The sequence below is a fragment of the Camarhynchus parvulus genome, chromosome 1 (assembly GCF_901933205.1).
Source record: "Camarhynchus parvulus chromosome 1, STF_HiC, whole genome shotgun sequence".
Classification (NCBI taxonomy): Eukaryota; Metazoa; Chordata; class Aves; order Passeriformes; family Thraupidae; genus Camarhynchus; species Camarhynchus parvulus.
Window position 1 is genome coordinate 23,979,996 of NC_044571.1, and position 24,439 is coordinate 24,004,434.

General features: G+C 36.4%; 1 protein-coding gene across 4 annotated transcripts in view; it reads left to right on the plus strand.

The window, feature by feature from the left end:
• Positions 1 to 24,439, plus strand: part of MYO16 (myosin XVI) — a 358,619-nt gene that overhangs the window by 141,145 nt on the left and 193,035 nt on the right. For all 4 annotated transcript variants that reach the window (XM_030948473.1, XM_030948456.1, XM_030948465.1 and 1 more), the window contains exons 5-7: positions 5,116 to 5,224; positions 18,826 to 18,950; positions 22,739 to 22,864. In XM_030948473.1, coding sequence (XP_030804333.1) covers positions 5,116 to 5,224; positions 18,826 to 18,950; positions 22,739 to 22,864 — 360 coding nt within the window. The remainder of the gene's footprint in view (positions 1 to 5,115; positions 5,225 to 18,825; positions 18,951 to 22,738; positions 22,865 to 24,439) is intronic.

The window sequence follows — 24,439 nt, forward strand, 5'->3', positions numbered from 1 at the left end:
GAACAATTGAACCATCGTAAGAACTGTGTAGAAGCCTTCTATTAGGAGAAAATTTTGGGTTTTTTTTCAATAGCAACAGGTGTATTAATTTTTTTTCTGCCTCTGTCCTTTTTTTTCTTCTTTTTTTTTTTTAATATCCACACGTATTCCTCAGGGTCTACTGCATTTCTCATTGCCTCCTTAAAACCTCATTAAGCCGATGGTGGTAACCCTAGGAGACAGAGGCAATTGCTGGGTCATCATTTCTGTATTACAAATATTTTATAATGCACCTGGGACTTTCTACTATATGAATAAAGCTAAATTACTTAGTTATTTCAAATATTTCAATAACCTGTATGGCCCACAGGTTTGAGAGAATAATTTAAGGTATGTAACAGAAGGAAGGATTTCAAGAATTTCATTGAATTATAGTCAGACTCTCGGGAATCTGCCCAATTTCCACCTAAAGTGGATTGATGCTGATTCTGGTTCAGAAAGTAGTTCCACCAGAAAACCCTTCTGACCACATTGTTTGAGTGGAAAACCTGTGACATCCTAGCTGGGAAGATAACCAAGAGGTAGTACCTAGGCAGAGAAATGCCCAAATCTCTCCCAAGTCCTGGGGGAACCTTGGTAAATTAGGAGACCTCAAACAATGCCTAATTCAGATTACACTGCTGCCCATATTGTTGTGATAGCATTGAGTTTCTGGACTTACAACCCAGTGGTTAGAACTCTGTCCTTGAATACTGGAGATGGCTCAAGAAGGTCTAAGCCCACAGCTTTTCATATGGTTTTTACCTATCCTGATAAAGTTAGACTGCCAATACAAAAAATATTGTATTTCAAAATCCAAAAATATTGGATTTCAGAGACACAGAAGGAAATAAATAATTTTCAATCTTTAAATAAGGGCACATTCCTCAGAATGGAGATTCCTGGGCCCTTGTTCTTTTTTTTTTTTTTTGAGTAATGGTAGGTAGACATATTTTTCATTTGGGAATAATAAGTTGCATCACAGCACTAGAAATAAGAAAGAGTAGGAAGGAATATTGGCCAGATAATAAATAGTACAGAAGGAAGTCCTAAGACTTTCTAAAAAATTAAATACTTAATGAAAAAATTACCCCTGTGCATGATAAATTGATTTTTAGAATCAGTTAATTATTTTAAAAAAAGATAGGTTGAGAGATTGTTTATTGATTGCCTCTGAGTTAACACAACTAACAACTAGTTAGGCTTCCTAACTGTAGAATGTGGACTAAACTCGACTTTTCGCTTAGGAGTGGGAATTTGGACATTGATCCACTGAATACAGCTGCAGCAACACAGTCTTGAGAGTTTGTGACTGCAATTATACTTGGGTTCCTGTCCCAAGGGGCAAGGGGAGCTTCTATAGGGACAGAGCACTGTAAAGGACTGTTCACATGTGATGATGTCATGCAGTTGCTAGTTCTTGTAAATTCTTGCAAATCAAAACTTCCAGTAGTGCTTAGACTTCAGAAGCTATTTGGTTCTTTCCCCATCTTCTGGAACATGATTTGGGGAGGAAGAGTTCAGGTCCTACAGCATCCTGTTAAGCAAAAGCAGTGTTCTTAGTACTGTCTTAAATTAGCTCCAAGTTTATTTATACAAAGACGTGATCATGGGATAAGTTGCAGTGGAGATGTACATTGTGTCATGTACTCTACACTGAGTCTGAAGTTGCTCATCTCTCTTCCACAGAGTGGGAAACCATCTTAAACTGCAACGTGTTGGTAAAAAATGTGGGTATGCACATAGATTACTACTGTGGAACTGTGCCCATCTAACTTCAGCCACACTGGTCCTGAGCTCTCTAGCTAATCTTTAGGGTCACCACTTAATTTGGAAATTAGCTATTCTACTCTGGTTTTCTGAAATGAAAACATTGAAAACATCAAATATTCTACAGATATATAAACACACAGAAATTAAACCATAATTTAAAAATATAAACTAGTGTGATCCTAATAAAAATTGAAGTATTTTGAATCATCATTGCTGGATCCAGAAAGGAAATCTTTTGTCCTTTCACTAGCCAAAGGTGTTTTCTTTTTGGCAGCAGGCTCAGATTTCTGATTATGTGGGAATATTTTGTAAATCTGGTCAAGTCTACTCAGTTATTATTGATCACCAGAGTTCAATCTCTTGCTGTATCTACATGTGGATATCATTCTGCATAGCACAAATGCACTTCAGTTGCATTTTGCATTTGGTGTTATTTAACCTGGTGTCTTTAGAAACACCTTAAGGTAATATATTTAAAGATGTCCCCTCTGTAGTCTTACTAAAATAGAAACAATGTATCATTGCAGACAAATCATTATCTCAAAAATGTTTGTATATATGGCATATAGTACATAAAATTTTGTAAAACATTTTCCATTTTTATTGAGAAATGACTTGAGAATGAGGATGTGTTGAGAATAAGTAAGCCAGAAACTTTTTGCCTACATTGAGCACCACATGCAGAATTCAAATGGGTTGTATTGAAATGGAATAAATATGGAATAGCATTTAGAGTATAAACAAGGTATGTGTGTAAATTTGGAAATTAATATCAGCAGCATGAGGACAGTTTTCCTCATGTTTTCCTCAAGAGCTGTGAGTGGAAACTTAAGAACAAAGTAGGACTATATTGAGATAATCTGAATTCTGTCTACAGTCACATGTGGGTTTCTTATTGTGTGGCCTGCAAGGTTGCATATGTAACAGAGCACTCAAGTTCATTAGCACAGTTCTGGACATCTGAATCTGAACCAAGGTACAATATCTGTGGTGTTTGCAATGTGTTCCACACTAATGGTGTAGCCCTGGTTAGTGGTGGTCTAGTCCTGTTCAAGGTCTTCATTCCTGATTTGGGCAGTGAGACAGAGCACACCCCCAGTAAGCTCACAGATGGTGCAGAGCTGGGAGGCAGGGATGATATGCCATATTAAAAATGCCTATTATTAAACCCATAAAATAAACTGTTCAGGAGCATTGCAAACATTTCTCAAGATATTAATATAGAAATACCCAATAAAATTACTTGGAGATACAATATGGAATTACCTATCCTTCCTTCTGTGATAGTACATCTTAGAAATTAATTAAAAGTGTGCTGCTGACCAAAGTAATTATCCTACTTTTCCTGAATTTGATATGTCAAAGGTCTTTTGGTTTCTTAACTCAACAAGGAAGAAAATGGTCTTTTGACATTACCTGGATATTATCTATGTGCAAGGAAGAATCTATACCTGAAAGATTTTGTGGGTTTTTATAATATGCAAATGAGATATTAAATTGTTTTGCTTTCAGAATTCTACCTTCACCAACAAGCTCTCATGGGTCAGTGAGTAGAAAGAAAAACAAGAATCATACTTCCTAGTAGTGGAACAAATGCAATAAATAGTGTTAAACTATCCCCTAAAGATACTATGATCTTCAAATTCACCCTTTATTTTATTTCCTACCATCTTTTTGATTTTATCTGGCAGGACAGACAGTAGAAATTTATTTTCATAGCACTATAATGAATGTAAAATTTTATGCTTTTAAGTCTCCTTCCATTCCTTTTCATTAAGTGTGAAAGTCAAATCCTCTCATCTAATTTCATTTAAAAATTCGGAAGAAATACATCTAACCTAAATTTGCTCTCTGGGCTGCCCTTACAGTCAGTGCAACAAGATAAGGCTAGAAGAAAGTATTATGTTTTGTAGGAGGACAGATTATTTTGCTGCACAGGATATGGTCTAATAGGATGTAAGAGATGTTTGAGACAGCTGAGTAATTTTTGATGCCTGTCTGTCCCCTGGTCACTGTGTTGGAAACTCAGACCACCTGAGACTAACAGTTCAGCTTCAAGTTTGATAACATAAATTTTACATGAACTTGCTCATTTTTTGTGTCATATTACCAGCTGAGCCAGAACCTGAGCCTACTGCAACTTTTTCTTTGATACAATACTTACGGAGAAAGCTCCTGAAAAAAGCAGTCATGTCTTCTATTAGTAATTTCATATTGCATTTGACCTCTGCTCCTGTGGTTTCAAGAAAGGCAGTCCTTGGCACTTCTCATTTTTATTAAACTCTTTATCATACAAGCTGTTAAGAAAAGTAATTAAATTTACCTGAGGTCACACTTATTTCATAATTCCTTGCCATTAAAAGCCGTAGAGAGAAATTTGAAATTAATGTTACAACCTGTTAAAGAAGATACATGGCAATTCACTAGTAATGTAACTTCTAATGATGTAACACTAGTAATGTAAGCTTCTATGTCCACCAGACATTTATATTTTCAAGGATGACAGCTTTTTTTACTTTAAAAGATACATATTTTCCTACAGATTCTTACATTTAGAGTCTTTAATATAGACATTTACAATCTCTAATATAGAAAATACAATCATGCTGGTGGTTTATTTTCAAGCTTCTCATGAATCTGTTCATTTCACCACCCCTCAACCCCAAGGGCTCTTCTTAGTTGTCACTCATTTATATTGAATTTTGAATGAAACTCAGAGAACTTTCAGCCTGACTTCTTTAGAGACTACAATTAAAATTATCAAGCTCATTTTCATTGTCTCCGGTTGGTGACAAATGGCAATTTCATTTAGCAATGGATGATTCTCTTTGAGTTGGATTGATGGATGAGGCCTTAAGAGGTCAGGCCAGCTGACAAGGTTACCCAGGCCAGCTGTCTGCCCACCCCTGCTGCAGGGGTGTCTGTGCTGCTTGTCAGGCAGCTTTTGACCACTGCTGGTTATTGGTGGAGTGTTTTAAGGCAGACTGTAGTCAGTGACAGATGACTTTAAAGTGTTTTGCCGCAAATGGTGGTGGTTCCAAAACTCACTGATGAGCGGCTCAGACATCTGTGTAGCAAAGCCAGACTGGGCAGATAGTGAGGCAACAGAGTCGGCTGTCTCAAACAAAGGCAGCCTTTTTGACATTCATGAGTCCTTCATTTTGTCTTTGCCTTTTTGTGTGTTTGGTTTTGTTTCATGTTATAATTAATCTGCTTCAAGAACTCCAGCTTTGAAATGTTTTTGAATAGGATCATGTAAGAACCCCAGTTGTGTTTTGAGATTTCAGTGCAAAAACCTAAAGTGCTTTTAATTCTTGTCTGTAGGCTGGAGCAAATGTGCTTCTGCAAGATGTTAATGGAAATATTGCACTTGATTATGCTGTAGAAGGGACTGAATCTAGCAGCATCCTTCTGATGTACTTGGAAGAAAATGGTAAGTCAGCTCTTTAGCTTTTGGAATGCTTTTATTGAACATGTCATAAAAATAAGGATGTGTATTGATCTGATGGAAGTCATGCCAAAGCCAATTGAACTATATCAGTTTGGGGATGAAGGGAAGGAAGATGATTGGAACCACAAATGTTTTCAGTGTGTTTAAATTGGAACAACTAACAAAGGTTGATGGCAGTTGTCATTGTCAAAACTGCTTTTGACCTTTTGTATGGAGATGTTAGAAGGTAAATTCAAAGTAGAGAAACTGCAGCAATACAGAAGATTTTAAAACAACTAATTTAAGTATTCAAGGACTAGGTGTCACATTTTGTTTCATTTCCCATCTATAGTCCTAGAGAATACTTTTTTCAAGCGACAGACTGCTAAATAAATAAATCTTTGCCAATAATTTGAATGAAAATGCATATGATACTTTATCTCTCATTCAGAAATATTTGTGTTGGTTTAGGGGTTTTTTAATTGTGAAAATACTGTAGTGAGGTTTCTATTATGAATTATGCTTAATATGTTATAGATGACAGGACTTGTATTGAAAAACTGGGTTTGTTGCTCATCAGTTCCAAACTTAGATATGAGTTCTGAAGTGAGATTTCTAGCATTGTTTTTGGCTATGAGGGTTGTCTTAACATTGTGTGTGGCTCATTTTAACACTGAGAATAAGGCATTAAGCAAACATAATGAGCAATAATGTAAAAATTTGTACTTTCAACATTGTCTCCATATAAGGAATCTTTTTTAACATAAACTAAGTTAAATTATATTCTGTTAATGAACACTTAAGGAAAATGTCAAGGAAATCACAGTGTCAGGTCCTGTACTGCACACATCCAGTGTATTGTGTGTTTTATAATTTTGTTTCCTCTGTGTGTGGCAGTATCTTCTCAGCTCTGGTTTTGGATTTTTCTAATGGCAAAGCAGCTATTAGCTTCTAAAAGCTTTATTGCCTTGAAAAACACAGATATTTGTTGTCTAAATGTTCAAATACTTTGACTCGCATTTAACAGGTAACATGCAAAACTCCTGTAGCATACAAGATGTAGTCTGCTTATAGTGGTATCTCTTTTACAGTAGGTAAGAGAGGCACTCTTCCTAATTAAACAGTGATTCTGTGAATGTTGGAAGTTACCAAATTAAAAAAACTTAAATATTTTGAAAGTGACATCTACCTCTACTGACTTTAGGTAGACAAGCTTAAGTTAATCATCCAGACCTTTAGGTCAATAGAGAGAAAGAGGAAATGCATGCATTGCTTCATCTAGTTCTAACTTGGCTAGGTGAGGAGAACTGACTTCCACGACTATTTCTTTCTGCTGACTAATAAGAACTTAATTTGACAGGTTTTTAGGGTTAGATTGTCAGGATAGATCAATCCTACCCCTTAACTGCAGTAGTGCATGAAGAGCTGGCTTTGGGGTGATCAGCGTCAAAATGCTCATAAACTTTGCTTGGTCTGCTAGTATTATTCTTGTAGCAATAGGCAGCTCAAAGTATCCTTATTTTGCACTTGACTTTTGAAATTTAGTTAGTACCTATGAAATATTTGTATAGCCTACCAAGATTATAGTAACTGAGGAGGAGATTCTTGAAGGAAATTAAGCTCTATGAGTAAGTATGAATTACTTTGAATTTCCCAGCCTCAGTGTTTCTCTCTGCATTGTTTTGGTGAAATTCTCCTCATGGCAGCAATTCCCAGCACACCTGCGCATACCTCAACACAGAGCAAGGTCAGGACCAAGGATAGCTGATACAGGACAAGATTAGTGGATCCTGTATTAAATACTATCTTCAGCCTGTAGTATTGAGAAACACCCAACCAAAGTCTCAGCCTTTAAATACAATGTATAAGGAATATTTCCCTATTCTGTGAACTTCCCTGCATTCCTAAAATGTTTTAATTTCATTTTCATGTTTCAATTCTCCATTCGGTTGTGCATACTGGTTTACAATATTAAGAAGAGATTTGTGTGTAAAGTAGACTATACTTTAATCATTGCCTCTAATTGCAGAGATCACAGAGAAAAGTAAAATGAGGTGCCTTATAGCTTAGCTAATGAGAAAAGCAGAAGCTACCAATTTACGTTGATGAAACAAAGTAAGATTGGAACAAGTAACTTTGAAACCACAGAAGACATTGTTAATTGGAAACATTAGAGTTCTTAGAAGTCTAGTATATATACAACTTCTTACAGATTTTACTACTGTGGTAGTTCACTGTGTCTGTTTAATTTCACTACAGATCTTAGTGACTGAATTGCTCTTCATTGTTTGAAGTAACTTCATTTACTCTGCGGAAGGCCTGGAGCCATAAGTGATAACAATAGTCTTGGATGCCTTTAATGATTTATGTATTTTAAAACAGTTACTGGAGTTAGTTCTTTGAGTTCTGCTTGTAAATGTTCTGTTAGGGCACAGGAGTACCACAAGTACAAAATATTGTAATCATCTAGCAACTGCCAGAAAGCCTCAATATTTACTGTTACGGAATACAACATATTAGGATATTTTGTGGAGATTTTATTACTGAAGTCTAATGAAATTAATAGTATTTCATTAAAATATTCTCTTTTCCTGTACAAAAATTAGCTTCCTGTGCTATTATAGTACATTATATAAATAATCTTACATTGTATTAAGTAATTATTGACTGAAGAAAGAAATTAGCAGACTTCAGTTACCTAAGAGAACACAATTTGAGGTACACATTCTCTGTGTATTAAGAGCATTACTTCTGTTGAGTAATAATTCTGGCATGTTCTAAGTTTCATTTAAGATATCTCTAATTGAGGCTTGAAGGGAAATACTGCTTTATGCTTAGGAGTGTGTGAAACAGCTTAACTGTATCATATTAGATTATGTCCAAGGGGCATTCAGAAGCCTAGTGGGCTCATGAGCTCAAGGACTCTATTTGGATTGATTTATCTAAATCTAATATCTGGTAGCCACTCAATAGCAAACCTTCTTAGAGCAAAAGAGTTGCTTTGAAGGTAGGCATCTGTAACGAGGCGTGTGAATTAGGATCTGAAATGCCCACTTCTTTCCATGTGCTATGGAGGGAGCCTAGAATGACCAGCTGGGACAGAGCAGTCTGCTGTGTAGGATGACTTTTAGGATATTTAAATTTACAGGTCTGTGTGTAGGTCCCTATTCAGTAGTCTACACTCCTATCCACAACAGTGCAATTCTAGGAAATGCTGACTGTGGAGAAGAGAAGGGTTATTAATTTGACCAGCTACAAGGAAAACCCCAGTAAAAGCTGTTATATTTGTTCTGTGCCAAGATGTCATTGGTTTTCCATGTAACTGGTGTTCCTGTTTTGCTATGAAAATAAAGTCATGACTTATTAAAGGAATATTAAAACAATGTCTGCCAAGGCAAGGCCAACTGAGAGTAGGCCGGGTGGGACTTGAGATTCCACTTGTCTCTAGACTCCCATCCCAGTGCTAACCCATCTTTATGTAATTTCTTTTCATTTTGTTTTCATTTGAAGTTTTCTTTGTTGCCCCTTACACCTTCAGCTTCATATCCATTTCAGAAAGTGTCTCTCTTCAGAGGTGAAAGGAAAGTAATAATGTGTCCTGGCTTAGGGTAAATTTGGGAGAAAGTTTCTAAAGGGGTCCCTCTAGAAAGCAGATTCAAGCAGCCCCCTCCCCCAGATGGTTTGGGAAAACATTTCCTTGGAGGAAAATGCAAAAAACCTATTTCTTTAACAAGCAAAGTATTCAGAAGCATATAAAATGAGTAATATTAAACAATAAAACCTCTTGCTGTTCTGAAGAGATAGCAAATTCAGAAAGTCCTTGTCATGGGGTGTATCTTGGCTCACTCAGTCTCATATCAGTCCCTCCAGCACTGAAAATTCCATGTCCCAGGCCCTGATGGACCACAGGTGTGAGCTCCTGGTGTTCTTCTGGGTTTTCAGTCCAGAGCAGGGCTGATCAGTTCCAAGAAAAAGAAAAAACACAGGGGAACTTCTCTGCCTCAGCTAGCTAAAAAAAATAACAAAAAACTAAGGGAGAGCTCCCTCCCAGTGCCCGCTGCAGACAACACAGTCCAGGAGTAGGATGTGGGGGCACAAGTGCAGTTTCTGATAACAAACTCTGTGCTTCTTCCCCCCCACTTCTCTCTTGGAACCAGTCTTAAGGTGCAGAACTTAATATCCAGCATAAACAGAACAGACAATTGGGGATACCAGCATCATAAATTCACCCAGCACATAATGGAAAAAGGTGATAGTTTTTTCACTATTTGTCTTGTTTTGTTCTAAACCTGATTGATTATTGAAATCCTCAAGAAAGTCCATCCAGCACCTTCCATAACTTTTGTTTTGATTAATACCAGCTTTATATTTTAAGGCAAACCTTTTGAGTCATTTATGGCATTTTGAAACAATCAAACTTTAAATGACTGCCAGTGTTTCTGGAGGCAGAATGTTCTATTGTAGAACTGTGTCAGTGAAACTGATTATGGCATATGACCTTGTTTCCTCCTTTTCATTAGGCTGTTTTAAATGTGTAATACTTTGAGTAATGCTACATTTTTGTTTATTTCTTTACTTAGTATTTAGTTGTATAGTGGATTGCATGAGACAGCTATAAACTAAAACTGACTGACAGATAGTTCTTGGTTCTGTATTTGCCAAGTCATAGGAGGTGACACATTCATTGTAATTAATTTCTAAAGAAAATACTCTCTTGTGTCCACCAAGATCTCAGGCTTCACTTTTCAGTAAGATAACTGTGCACTCCAAGACCATCAGCCTTATGGTTGAATCTGAGAAAAGAATATTTGAACATTTACTATTTTTTTTTTAAAGAACTGTCTACATATCACAGGAATCTCAAAGCAAATTTAATGGCTTTCTTGTCTGTTGTGTAGTGAGTTTCATACAGTAACAGATAATTACTTAAGCAAAGGAAAACCGTCTGTTGTGATTTTATTTTTTGAAGATTGACTGTATTTAAATAACATATCTACCCAAAGGTGCGGATGGTACTCCTTTTTCTACTGTGACGCAGGTACAGGAGAAAAATGGATATTGCTTTTCTGCAAAGTATTTTACACAGTATTATTCAGTTTCTGTGGAGGCAAATGAATTTAAAATAGCTGGTTAAAGGTTATTGACCTTTGATGGTAACAGAGATTTCATGCAGTTAAGCAAAATCTATTATGCTATTCCAAGCTGGGGGAATAACAGGTCTGTTTTGTTCCCTGAATATTAAAAGGATCATATTCAGGTTTCAGTCTCATACTGTGTATAGAGCAAAAATCATGCACAATCCCCATCCATTTAGGTGGCTTTGTATCATTTAAATTAGTTAAAATATTGTGCAGATTTTGCAAATATAGACCATTGTCTGTTAAATTCTTACTAGCAAGGGAATTAAGCCTTACTCTTCAGCTGCAAAATAGAAGAAATAAATTTATTTTTCTGCCTTGCAGTAGTAGGTAGGAAAAAAAAAGAAGCTAAATGTTAGTACTGATTCCTACACAGAAGACAGCTTTTAACATTAGCCAGAAATAGCCAACTTGTCAACTACTACAATAAGGAGAATTTCCCTGAAGCCAACAGTTAACAACATATGGGACATATGACATGTGCAGAAAAATCTAATTTAGAAAAGTAGTGGGCAAGGATTAAGGAAAAATTTACTGCAAACCTGACACTTTACAGTAATCTGGAATGTGATAGGAAGATGTACCAAAATTAAACTGTGAGTTAATTTGAAGTTATCTATAAAATCTGGTGTGGTTGCAGTAAAAGCTCCCACAAAGCTCCTCACCCATTCCCTTCCTGACAAGGACAGCGAGATTGCTTACCAGTTACTGTCACAGGCTGAACAGATTCAGCTTGGTGGAATTAGTCAACTGGAATAGGCTCAGGTAGAGAAAAATAGAAAGACAAAACATTAGGACAACATTTTTCCTCCTATTTTCAGGCTTCACTTCTTCACTCCAAACTCTTCTACTGCCACAAGCAGCACATGGAGGTGGGGAGTTGGTACCTGGCAGTCTCCCTCTCTGCCCCTTTTCTTCTTCACATTTTCCTCTGCTCCATTCTGGGTTTTTTTTCAGGTATGGAGCTCCTCTAGGAGCGTCTGTCTGCTTTGCCATGGGTCACGCTTGGCTGCAGGCTCAGCTGTGTGCTGCTGAGAGTCTGCTAGAGCTGATGGGACAGCCCCTGCCTCTCCCCACACCACCCATCCCTACAGTCCCACAACTGCCAACACCTGCCCAGTACATCTCCTTGTGTGTTTCTCAATACTCTGGCATTTTTTATGAGAATTAAATCAAAATGAAGATCCTAGTTGTGTGGATTTTTCATTTGGATTATTTGTTGTTAGTTAAAAAGAATGAATGTGTACATCAAAAGGTTTTAGTGTTGAGATTGTGGTGCAGAAACCCTTGAACAGATCTAGTAATCCAACGAGGGGAGAAAAACTCTTTTTCTTCAGTGCAGTCAAGAAAATAAAGGGATGTTAATCAATATTATTTCAGAAAAATACTGGTCTAGACTTTAATATTTCAAACTATTTCACAGATATTAAGGAATTATTGCTAATATACTCCAGTAAGAACTCACTAAAATGCCAGCACATACAGATTGTTTGCACTAAAGATCAGCAAGCTTCAGCTAAAACTAAATTCCCTAATATATTTTCTGTTTCAGAACCATATGCACCATGATCTTGATTTATGCTCAAATATTTTCTTTCAACAATATTGATGCAGTAGGTTGACAGAAAAATAGGTGATCAAAGCACAACAGCCTTAAGGTGGCTCAAAGTTTTTTCCCTTTTATTCTTGGCGATTGGGAATCACCTACCCATGAGATTATCACACACAAAAAATATTTCTTCTGAAGAGAACCTGATTATTGATGGTAGGGGTTAGGTGTTGGTGTTGCCAGTGAGAACAGAGGAATAAATTAAATGTTTCAGTAGGTCTTTTCAAAAAATGTAGCACATGGAAACTGTGACACATTGGAAAATTTCATAGTTGAAAATGTTTATTTTCCTTTGGCCCTTGTGTTTTATAATATAAGTGTGAATGAGCTACCTTAATTTTTAATTTTTTATAGTTCCTGGGGGGCTTTGAAGTCTTAGATTCTTCTTAATATTTTTGCGTTTCCAGCATGTCACTTATACGTTTCTATCAAAGGGAAAACCTTTAAATTCACTGTGCAGACTTTTGACACTGAAATTAACATTTAAAATTATAGCCAGTAGTTTATGGTCTAGTTTTCTAACAGATGCTAGAAGGAAAACAGACTTGACTAATAAGCTTTGCGAAGATTTGAAAAAATATTGTGAAGAACATCAGAAACTGGGGATGCCCTTTCAGCATTCTTTTAAATGTCTTATCAAGAAATAATCTATTTCATTACCATCAGAACCATATTTTCACTTTTTTATAGCATTCCTAAAATTATAAGCTTAATCAACATGGAAGAAATGTCAGTGCCCACAGTGTATCCGCAGGCTCTGTGACCTCCACCCCTGCTCCCAGGGCCTTGGCTGCCTGAGCTCAAGGCCAGCTGTGGTGGCCTTGTGACCTGGGAGGTGTTGGATGGGAAGGAGCTGAGCTGGGAGGCAAAGCTGGGAGCAGCACTGTCGTGATCTTTCACCCATCCTTTGTCTCTGGAGCCACATTTAGTCTCAGGTCCTTGCTTGAGGCAGTCCTGTGCCCAGCCATGATCCTTGCTGGCCCCAAACCTGGACCACTGACTTGACTCCTTGCTTCATCTGATTTACTTGGATTTGTCACTGGAGGCTTTTCTGGCAACCACAGAACTTCTGTTAGCCCTGATTCCCATCACCAGACCTGCTCCATTTTCTTTTTTATGTATTGTGGGACTGTGCCCTGCAAGGATGGTGACCTGCCTGACCTGTGTTCACCCTCAACTTCTGCCTCCCTTGCCTTTGTTGAGTAGCCTGCTTTTACTGCTCTCTCTCAAAAAATTAACTATAGCATATTAAAACCTTACAGTAAAATCTGTAGTGTAGAAATACCATCTGTGATGATCTCATTTCAGACATGATATTTACCACAATAGCTAGAGACAGTGATATACTTGTTTTGCTTCTGTGTTCTAGTATTAATATAACAAAAAAAAACATGCATTACATAATGAATGCATTAATATTAAGCCCTGAAATTGTGTCAGCCTTTTAAAATAAATTGCAAAAAATATTTTTGTTTTCATGCAAGTTGAGACAGTTCACTTAACTAATTTTAGCTGAAAGGATCATCAATGTCCTTATTGTAGAAGAGAGAGGAATAAAAGCATGTTCACTAGAGTGGGAGAATTGTCACTCTGATATCTACATGAGGAGGAGGTGGGAACTTCACTTTGGATAGCGTTTTCAGACTAGAAGGAGATAAACCTAATCAGCCCAGAAAGCCAACTGTGCCTTGGACTGCATCCAAAGCAGTGTGGGCAGCAGGTCAAGGGAGGTGGTTCTGCCCCTCAGCTCCACTCTGTGATACCCCACCTGCAGTGCTGCATCCAGCTCCTGTCTCCCCAGCACGGGAAGGACATGGAGCTGTTGCAATGAGTACAGAGGCCAACAAGATAATTGGAGGGATGGAGAATCTCTCCTGTGAGGAAAGGCTGAGAGAATTGTGCTTGTTCAGCCTGGTAAAGAGGGTTTGCCATGACCTAGTTGCAGCCTTCCAGTACCTGAGGGGAGCCCATAGGAAAGATGGAAAGAGACTGTTTACATGGATATGTAGTGACAGGACAGGGACAGTAGTTTTAAACTGAGAGTAAGTTTAGTTTAGATATAAGGAAACAATTCCTTACTGTGAAGATGGTGAGGCACAGAACAGGTTGCCCAGAGAAGCTGTGGACGCCCTATCCACGGGAGTGCTCAAGGCCAGGTTGGCTGCGACTCTGAGCAGCGTGGTCTAGTGAAAGGTTTTCTTCTAGTTCAGTCACCCTGCCCATAGTAGGGTGATTGAACTACCTGATCTTTAAGGCTCCTTCCAACCCAAGCCAGTCTATAGAATTAAAGATACTGCACTAAATGTATGTAATGATTGATATCTTTAAAGGCAGATAGGCAAAATCTTCCAGGAACAATCAGTCAATACTGCTACAGTGAGTTAGAGCTATAGGCTTCAGTAGTTTTACAAGTATATGTTTTTTTGCAGAATCTGAAAATATTGGCTTCCCTTCTTGCATAGCAAATGTTGCTGGCATGTGTTTGTTTGTATGCTGACCTTTAAAAATCAGACTCACATAATGCAAGTGGGCTATTGAACAATGTAATCTCACAAAAATAATGCTTTTTACCAAGTTATCTAGTAAGCAGCCAGAAAAGTCTTTCTAAAACTTTTGGCAAATGAAATAATAAATACATCCAGATATTTCAATGAATTAAAAATTAGTAGTTAAAGAATTGTACCATGGTTTGTTTTGGTTTTTTAGCATCCTATTCTACCCTGCACAGAAGAAAAATACAAATTCTAAACTGTGGTATCCCCTGAATTATAGAAGAATAAGAGAGGCTCATCATACGTGGATTGAAGAGCCTTGATTTATCTACAGCTCTGTGCAGGAAGGGCAGATATATAGATAAGAGGGAGAGAAAACTCAAGTATGAGGAGAGAGATCAGCTTCTCAAAGCCATTGCAAGTTTTTAATGTACATTTGTGTTTGAAAGACAAAATGCTGATCTCTCCTTAAGAATGTAAAGCCCATTGGAGAATGAGACCTGCATGTCACAGCAAGAGTGGCTGCTGGGGGTGTGTGCAGTGGGTGTTTGCCAGAGTGCTTCAGTGCTTTCCTTTGTACTGATCCCAGGAATGGGTGTTCTCCTTGCACACTTCTTTGTACTGGATATTTGTGAGAAAAAGGTGTTTAATAGCAACCCTCAGTTCTGTTTGCCTTGTATTTCTTTATCACTGACATTTTTGGAAAGTTACTAACACATTATTTATCTGAGGTTTTTCTATTCCTTTTGGTTGTCACTTCTATAACCATATACCAGAGAAGGTGAGACAGCCAAAGCACATGAAACAGCCTTGTCAGGTGATTTTCTTAAACAGTGAGAGGTAATTTATTTTGTAGCTTTTAGGTTATGTTCCTGCCTGACACCAGTGCTGATACTCATCACCAAATGTGTGCCCTGCAGGGTCACTGATGTTTTAACTGTTCCTTCTCCATCTTATCTCCTGCAGAATTCTTGATTGTGTAGCTCTTCTGATTTTACAGGATATTTTGAGTGTTTTTTCCATTATATGCTTTTTTTTTTCCGACTTTCCAGTTTTTGAAATGTGACTCCATTCCCATAGTAGATGCCAATGTGTTTTTCTTCCTCTTTTTAGTCATGCTGGCTGTCGTCCCATTTCAGCTGAATATCTAAAACCACATTTCCCCTTTGAAAAGCAATGTGAAGGTCATTCTTTAATTCAGGAAGTGAGAGTTACTTACTGTATGAGTAGCATTTTTTTGTTCCATCTAAATTCCTGGAAAGTATCACACCCTGGGGAGGGAGAACGAACTCCCCAGAATTATGAACTTGATTAAGGGAAAGCACTTATTGACAAGGTCTCCTTGTTTGAGCCTCACAGAATGATACATCTGCATGCTTGATAAATCTGCTTCTCAGCTCCCCACCAGAGAAATCTTTGCTTGAAGCTAAATAGCTCCTGAGTTCTTAGAATTCAAAACTATGTTTCTAAAACTGAAACAGATTATTTTTGCATGTATTCATTATATTTTTTGTAAAGGTAGAGAAAGGGAAACTATTGTTTCTGTAGCATTTTCAAACCTGCCCTGAATACTTAAAAAGTGAAGTCTGTGGAAGCATGTCCCTTTGGTACCTCTCTTGCTGGGCTGATTTACTTCTGTTTGTTTTTTGGAATATGTATCATTCATTTATACAACTATTAGTTTCAAGCCAGTAAAGCTGTCTTGAATAGGTTTCATATTCACACAGACTGTGACTTTTGTTGCTCTGTGGCATGGTTTGTGTTTTCTCTGAGCTCATGGCTGCATTACATTTATGATAGAAAATAATTATTAAGCAGCAATTAAAATGCAACTGAATTCATTTCTTGATTTTCTCTTAAACATGAGCAGAGTTAATCTTTCAATGGCTAGGTTTTTTGTAGCCCCAGCTAAGTCATACCAAGTTTCTATAAAAGGCAATTTACCGGGAGTAAGAGTCAATATTTCACTGTTAATATAACAGTGTACTGATATGTTAATTCCCTGACTGTGTTAGGTGTGAGTCAGTAGTAAATTGCTAGAAAAAGCTGAGTAGACTCATCTGGCCTCTGCCCTCATCTTGTAGGCATTACTGTAATTTATGTTAAACATGATGAAGGAAACAAACTCATAAGAACCGTGTTTCACTCTTGGTGGGTTTTTTGTTTGGTTTATTTTCATTTTTCATTTTTCTTCCTGGGAAAATCAGAAACTGTACTTCTAATTTGTGGATTGTAAACTTAGTTTTCACTTTTTATTCTCAGATAAAGAGGTAGTAAATTAATTTCCCCCCATTTTCTCTCTACTTGAAACCCAAAACCTTTTCTAGTTGTTTACTGGATATATCAACAGAAAGAAAAAATTGATGTAAGTTCTATCAGCAGTACTTAAGCATGCCTGTCTTCATCAGGTATAAAATGCTTCATCTATTTTTAAACTTTAATCTTCCTTACCCGAGAACGTTAGGAAAAACTTCATCTGGACCAGTGAAGTTTAATTTTGTCTGCTCAGTGTTCAATGTTGAGTGTTTAAAATGTCAAGTCAACACTGCAAATGATGATTAATTTTGGGTGTATATTGCCCTTAGGTATTTGGGAGAGTTCTGTCACTGGGACAAAAGTATTAAACCATTAATTTATTGTTGCAAAAAGCAGGAAATGGGTAGAAACAGAAAGGAAAAAAAAGATTTAATTGACATCATGCAGCATTGGTAGTCTGTAAATGTCATCAGGTCGTTTCAAATCATTACTCTGAAATGTGATGAAGGCATAAAAGCTTTAGTTCTGACAAAAAAAAATTGATTGTTAGGAGACACTGAGAACATCATGTGAAATTGGCATTGTGTTCTGGTCTAGCAACTTTCAGGCAGTAGGATGTTAAACACATTCTCCTTTGGGGGCATCATCTATTTTAATCCATCAGTATATATACATATATTTATATATATGTATGTATGTGTTTGTCTAAATTACATTCATATGAAAGATTAAAGGGTTGATCCAGATTAAAAAAAAAAACATTTAGGTGACAGGTCTAAAAATAAGAGAATAGGAAGACAGTGCTCACACTGAAGATTTCACTTCAGAGCTGAAACTCTTACAAGTGTTGCAAGCAGCAGGACATAAAGCTGTACATACAGTGGCATGTTGGAAAAAACTATTTGAATTCTTTGATGAACTACATATTGTGCACCCATTTATACAGGGCATAAATTGCACCCATTTATACAGGGCAGATTAAAACTTAGAGACTCAAAATATTATTTTACTCTGAAACAAGCTTCAGTTTTTTAGTAATATAAAGAACTTTAAGAAATGTTGAAGGTAAAACATTATTAAATACATATTCATTCAATTAATTTATAGTTTGTCATTTTTCAACCAAGTGACAAATGTGGAAGAGAAATAATAAATCACTTCTTCATATGATTTTTTGCTATGTCATGGCCAGAATAGATTTTTTGTACTCAAATTTCATTTCCTATATATGTATTTAAATAATCACATGGAACTAGAAGCAGAAGAATGAATTCCCAGATTAAGGTTTTGTTCCAATCAAACCACAGCCAGTTGCTAATTTAATCACTTCACACTATTGTTGTATCCTGTTTCTTATTTTAAACCTCTTCAGACTGGAGACCATGGTTTCTTTAGTTATAGACTGCCTTGCTTATCTTCTTTTTGATACTGTTCTTTGACAATTATTCTTTCAGGAGAAATGCTGACGCAAGCAATCCCATACCCTTCATTCCTCTCATCCCCTCCTATTTGTTCCTACTGCCACACCACATTTCCTCTTGGTTTATGGGGCCTAGAAATGGTCTAGGCTCAGCTGGAGAGCTAAACTCAGTTAAAAATAACCCAGGCACATAAAATAGTGTTGAGTTTTAATGTCATTTTCTTGACTCACAGCCTCTCAAGCAGTTAAGCCACCAAATTTGAGGGACTGGTCTGGATACTGTGATGTATTTGCAGGGCTGCAAGAATGCAACAACAGCAAAAAAAAAAAAAAGTCCAAAACACTTGAGTGGCTTCCTTAGATTTTTTAATTCTTTTCCCAATCACAGCTATTTCACACTCCCAGTGGGTTTCATGATATTGCAGCTCCTTTACCTGCAACTGCTCTTGCAATCAGTAGGAGATCAGGGTGGTTTATTGGATGTTGCTCACTGACTTAAATTATCCATGTATTTACTGATAAATATAGGAGTAGACTTTCTAGTAATGGTAGGTAACTAAACACTCAAAAATATATACTAAAGTCTACTTCAATGTTGATTAAGCTTTTAAAAACCCAGACCACAAAATCATATATCTGCTCTTTTTTGATGAAGAAAATAGCAGAATTTTATCCTTTTCTATTTCCAGGTGTAGAGCTGAATTCCTTACGCCAAATGAAGATTCAGAGAGCTATGACAATGCTTACAGACGTCCGACAGCTCATCTCCAGTGGAGGGAGTGTGAATCAGAAGAATGATGAAGGAGTTACCCTGGTGAGTGGCAGTATGGAATCATCACCCTGGGAATATGCATGTGTTGCAACAAGTTCAGCATGTTTTCAAGGCAGTTCTCTTAAAAAGGTTTTGGTTCTACCCAGTGTTTTGAAAATAGATGTGTGTCAATTCCATGCATAATATGGATTTTAAAATAGGGTAATGCAACATCTCAATGACAACTTCTTTTCTCCTAGCCAACAAATATGCAACATTAAATTTAATAGCAAATCTATTAGCAGCTTAGTTTAAAGCTGTAGGAGATACATGTGGTGTCTGACATTCTGTATGAGAGAGGGGATGAAATTTCACTCAGTGATCCCTGGTTTTGGCTCCTATCCTCTGCCTGAGTTCTACTAAAATGCTGGAGCAATCCAATCTTGATTCAGTGTATTGAAGCATTCACCATATACATGGAAAGGTACTCCTATTCCCAAATTTGCATGTTATTTATAGTCACTGGGTTTTATTATACTTTTTTCCTGCAAATAGATCTTCTATGCATTTGTTTTGTCAGGACTCCTATTTCTTCAGCTGTCAAATAATTCTAATTTCATATGTAGTTCCACAGCATGTATGTGGAATGATCCCTTTGCATATAAAATCTTCAACACTATTATCAATGAATCAATCAATCATTCAATCAATAAATGGTAAATCAGCAGCATTAATATATTGAATGCATTTTTAAAAGTTCCTTGGGTTTTTTTCTGCAAATACTGTACAAATATGATCAGAGCACTAATAATTATTACTATCATTTCTGCATTTGCATTGAATTACATTGCCTGATACTGAATTAATATACTAAATCATTCAATATTTTAAAACCTGTGGAGTGTTTAAGCTGTAACTGAAAAAGTGATCAGCCTCATCCCTGGATTGAATCCAGCCACAGGCTCTCTGTAGAAACAGAACACTGTGACTTCTGGGGTGACAACTCCAAGGCAGCTAATTTAAAAACAAGACAGCAGGGAAGGGGTGGGAAGAAACAGTACAAGTTTTAGTTCATTTCATAAAAGCATTAATTAACCTTCCAGTTTCCTGATATTTTTATCTAAGCTGCTAAATCACATAGCTATTGTACTTCTATTGCTATTTTAGTCAGAATTGTCTGAGTTAAACTGAGTTATGAACTTAAATAAATCCAACTGTGTAAAATCTTTGTGTAGTTAGCTGGAATAGTTGAAATACATTTCTGAAAGATGTTTAACAGAACTGCAAATACTAGGAGAAGAACATTGTGGGTACTTTGGGATTTTTTGCTGTTTGCTTAGTAGAATGTTGACAAAAGGGATACTTTTTGCATGAAAAGTTTTTATGCTGAAATCTGATTTTTTCAAGAAATAGATACAAAGTAGGTAACTTTGCTTTTCTTTGAGATTTCTATTATGTGAAACTTTTGTTTGACAAATTGGTGAAACATCCAGAATTTCTTAAACAATTATCTCTTTATTCATGGGAGTTGAGTCAGCCAGTCTGTGAATGTTGTATGGATATCAGAGGGTTCTGGAAATAAGGTTTTGTTCCTCTACGTCTATCTGTACAAAAAAGACAAATATATTTGTTTTATGTCTCAAATCCAATTTTTTAAGTCTTAAATCTCAAATTTCTCTTGACAGAATATATATATATATATATATATGTCCGTGTGTAAGTTAAGATGAATCAAGGAAGTTGTTTTAAATAAATAAATATACACATTCTCATTGACCCATAACACCTACATTTGTGCACATGCAATACCAACAGACACAGAATTTTTTTTTCTGGTGTATTCTCCTCTAATTATTTTTCTTTGAAAGATTTCAGCCATAAAATATTTGCTAGGAGCTCTTACACTGCTTGAAAATAGCACTTGTCAAGTTGATGTCTGGATAGAAACTGTATTTTCTTGTGTTAAAACACACCCTCCCTCCACCATGAAGCTGTGTCAAATTACAGGAAAGATTTGAGGGTTTTGTACATTGGAAATCATAGCATGCAGAATCAAAGTTCTGCCCCCAGGGGAGTTTTGAACCCTTTCTAGGGGAAGATTTTGGCTGAGTTGACTGTATTCTTTCCCTCTGCATCAATCATGTTCGTAGTGAAAACTTGATGTATGCTCTGTGTGTGCAGCTGAATCAGAAATAGCAGGTAAGGGAAACTATAGCCCAAACTCTCATTTTAGTGTCTCCTATTCTTACAATGACATTGGAACTACACAGTTGTAGCAAAAGGTTTATTGCAAGATCTTTTTATTGCCATTATCCATTCATTTCAATCACCAGAAAAAGAATATCTTCTGCTAACAATGCTTCAAGGAGAAAAAGTCATGGAGTTGGGCTATGCATTTTGGGGATACAGGGACCAACTATAATCTGACTTCTCAATTTCTGCAATATTCCTATGCCCTATTCTTAATGACCAGTGTGAGTATTAAGTTCTTCTGACTAGGATGATCAGTTATATTTTGCCAAATTCCGGCCTTGTCCCCTTTGTTCCTAGAAGTGAAGGGAATATTTGAAATCACAGTAGAGGACTATGAGAAAGTAAAAACCACTAAACTGTAACCTGGATCAATCTCATCATATGAAATACATACCTCAACAGTTATTCACCATATATAACAAACAATTTCCACCAAATCACGTATTTACCCTGATATAGGATTCCTTATTGTATTTTCTACTTCTACTTGATTATTATGATAGAAAATAATTCTATTGCCCTATTATGTCTTTCCCTTTTTCTCTGTTCACAAGACCTGTTTGCTATTATATTGTTTTTATATTTATTTTGCACACTTCCTATTTGTTTTAAATAAAACCTCACACGGCTGCTGGCATTTTTTATATTAAAAAAATCTCATCTTATAAATAACATATGGTGGAACTGATTGCTGATATAAATGCCAAACACATACAGAGCCTTAAATAATAATACATTGCAAAATTTAATGTCCAGCTCCTCAAATCGGCCATTAATAAAGATATTTTTTAAATTTCTTTTTTCCTTTACTTGCCATTACAGTTTTCACACTTTATCATTCTTACAGTATTTGCTACTCAGAGTGACAAGCCCTGAGCAAACACAGCTACCTTTGAAGTTATCCCTGTTTTAGCAGCAAGTTGCAGTAGTTGACCTTCTGAGGTTCCTTCTGACCTGAGTTCCTCTCACTCAGTTACTGCATTTTCCACCCTCCTTCTGTTCCACTTTGACTCTTAAATGAAGTTTAGAGAAACAGAAAATCAACTAAAATTGTTTAAACAATTCCCAATTAAAATAATTAAATATCTAGGGAAGCAATGCAAGTATAGAAAATAAAATCTTTGTGGTTCAAACCTGAGGAAGTATTTTTTGTCACTAATTTTGTGCTGCGGTGTCAATGTGTATGGTTTGATTATGTGCTAATGAATTCATTTTGGAGTAGTGTCAGCTTAAATCTGGGATATTTGAACAAAAGAAAGTTGTTCTGGGCTCAAAGAGAGCTCAAACTCTGTTGAAATCTATGATTCTATCTTGGCTCATGAAGTCTTTGAATGTGTTTGAAAGCATGTTCACTTGAAGTTATACAAAACGTGATAGACTAGATTGTTTAGTAGCTCACAAAAAGCTAGAATTATTTTTTTCAGGTGCATCTTGGTTATAAACGCTAAAAAAGATTCTGCAGTGGTTTTCTAGCCTGTAGCAATCGCATGTACATTTTGTGTTTGCTGTAACTGTGATTAGTAAAGATATGAAGTAGTACACCATGGATGAGTTCTTTAAACTATTAATATATGCAAAATTTAACTTTTATATTGTAGCTGCATGTGGCCTGTGCTAATGGATACAAGAATGTTACATCTCTGATACTAGATCATGGGGCTGATCTCAATGCAGCGGACAATCAGTACTGGACACCCCTACATTTGGCTGCAAAGTATGGACAGGTAAAGCATGATTTCTCACCTGCTTCTCTTTCCTCTGTGGTAATTTTCTGTAGCAATAGCAAATGCTTTCAAGTCTGGGAGACTATACTTACTTTAATGCAAAAAACTTTCTCATTCCTGTAGTACAGATTGGCATCTCAAATAACAGAGACCATTTGAGACTGAAGCTTGTAAAGATATTAACCCAAAACAGCTCAATCTACCACCAGCAACAGTTTGTCTGCAGCAAAAACTAGATTTGCACTGACATTTGAAAGGATGACAAAATAAACACTTTGTCTGTTATTTTTTTACAGTTTAATATCAAAGTTTATTTAGGTTTTTGCTGTGTGTATTTCTGTGAATAAATGTCCAGGATTCATCTATCAGCTGCGTTCAAAGTTTTCCAGTCACCGAGTTGTGGAAGGGTGTCCTGGGTTTAGGATTTAGAGGCCATGCCTAAAGATGACTTGTCCCTCTTAATACTTTTTCAGTTTTCAGTTTTATTACCTTTTCAGTTCTCCTTCATCAGTCTCCCCAGACATGTTCAGTGAGTCTTTGTTACAGTTTGACCATTTTTGGAGAGCTCTTCACAGCTCTCCACCCACCTCAGGGCTCAAAAATCACCACTTACCCATAGGTGTCTTCTAAAAACCTCTGTCATACATCTTAGCTCAGACTTCAGAAAATAAATAATACACTTCATAACAAGTAAAAAAGTAAAAATGGAGCAGAAGTTATAGTAAAATAGTAAAAGTAGATGTGTTTGTTTAGATTAAATAGTTCTGCTGGGTAATAGATTTCTCCTATTGGGATACGCTGTGCCTGCTCTTTTATAGAGTGTCAAAGATCTATATATTTTCATAACAGTTTAAGTTATTTATATAAATATTATATATATAAAATATACATTTATGTGACCTGAAGTGTATCCTCAATAACTTCAGGCAGTGTAAATTTACAGAGAAAAATGTCACACAGAGATATGCTGAACCAAAATTTTGTTAGCAAGTGAGGTATCAGGGGTCTTTTGAATTTACTGTAGATTTAATTTTCTCATCCTATCTTACCTCTGATGTTCTGTAATTCTGCCTCAGTTCTACTACTCTCACTGATCCCTCTGCACTCACTCTGCCTGTTCAGACCTCAGTAAGGCAGGAAAGCTCTTGCTCAGAAGTAAGGGATAGCAGTGATGCAGTCTTGAGCTTCTTATTCTCACATTTTAGGATGGCTTACAAGTTACGGCTTTGTACTGCAACAATGTGATTATACTACAGCTGTGCATTTCTTCTATTGTAAAACTAAACCTGAGTTTAATTGAAGAGGACTTGAAAGAAATCACTTAAAAGGGCTGGGAAAGGACTTACCTTTCCTTATATATGTGTAGCATGCATGTGTTTGCAACACTAACTCTGGATGACCTGAAATACTCTTTTTTTTGTGAAGATAGGTATTTTTCTTTTAGAAACAGGCCTGTACATGTAAAGTTTATAGTTGAAAGTGGCTAATGGAAAAAAATGTTTTTCCTTTTGAAGTATTCTAAGAGCTCAGATTTCTATTTTTGAAATTATTATTTTGTTGGCAGTTTTATTGGGC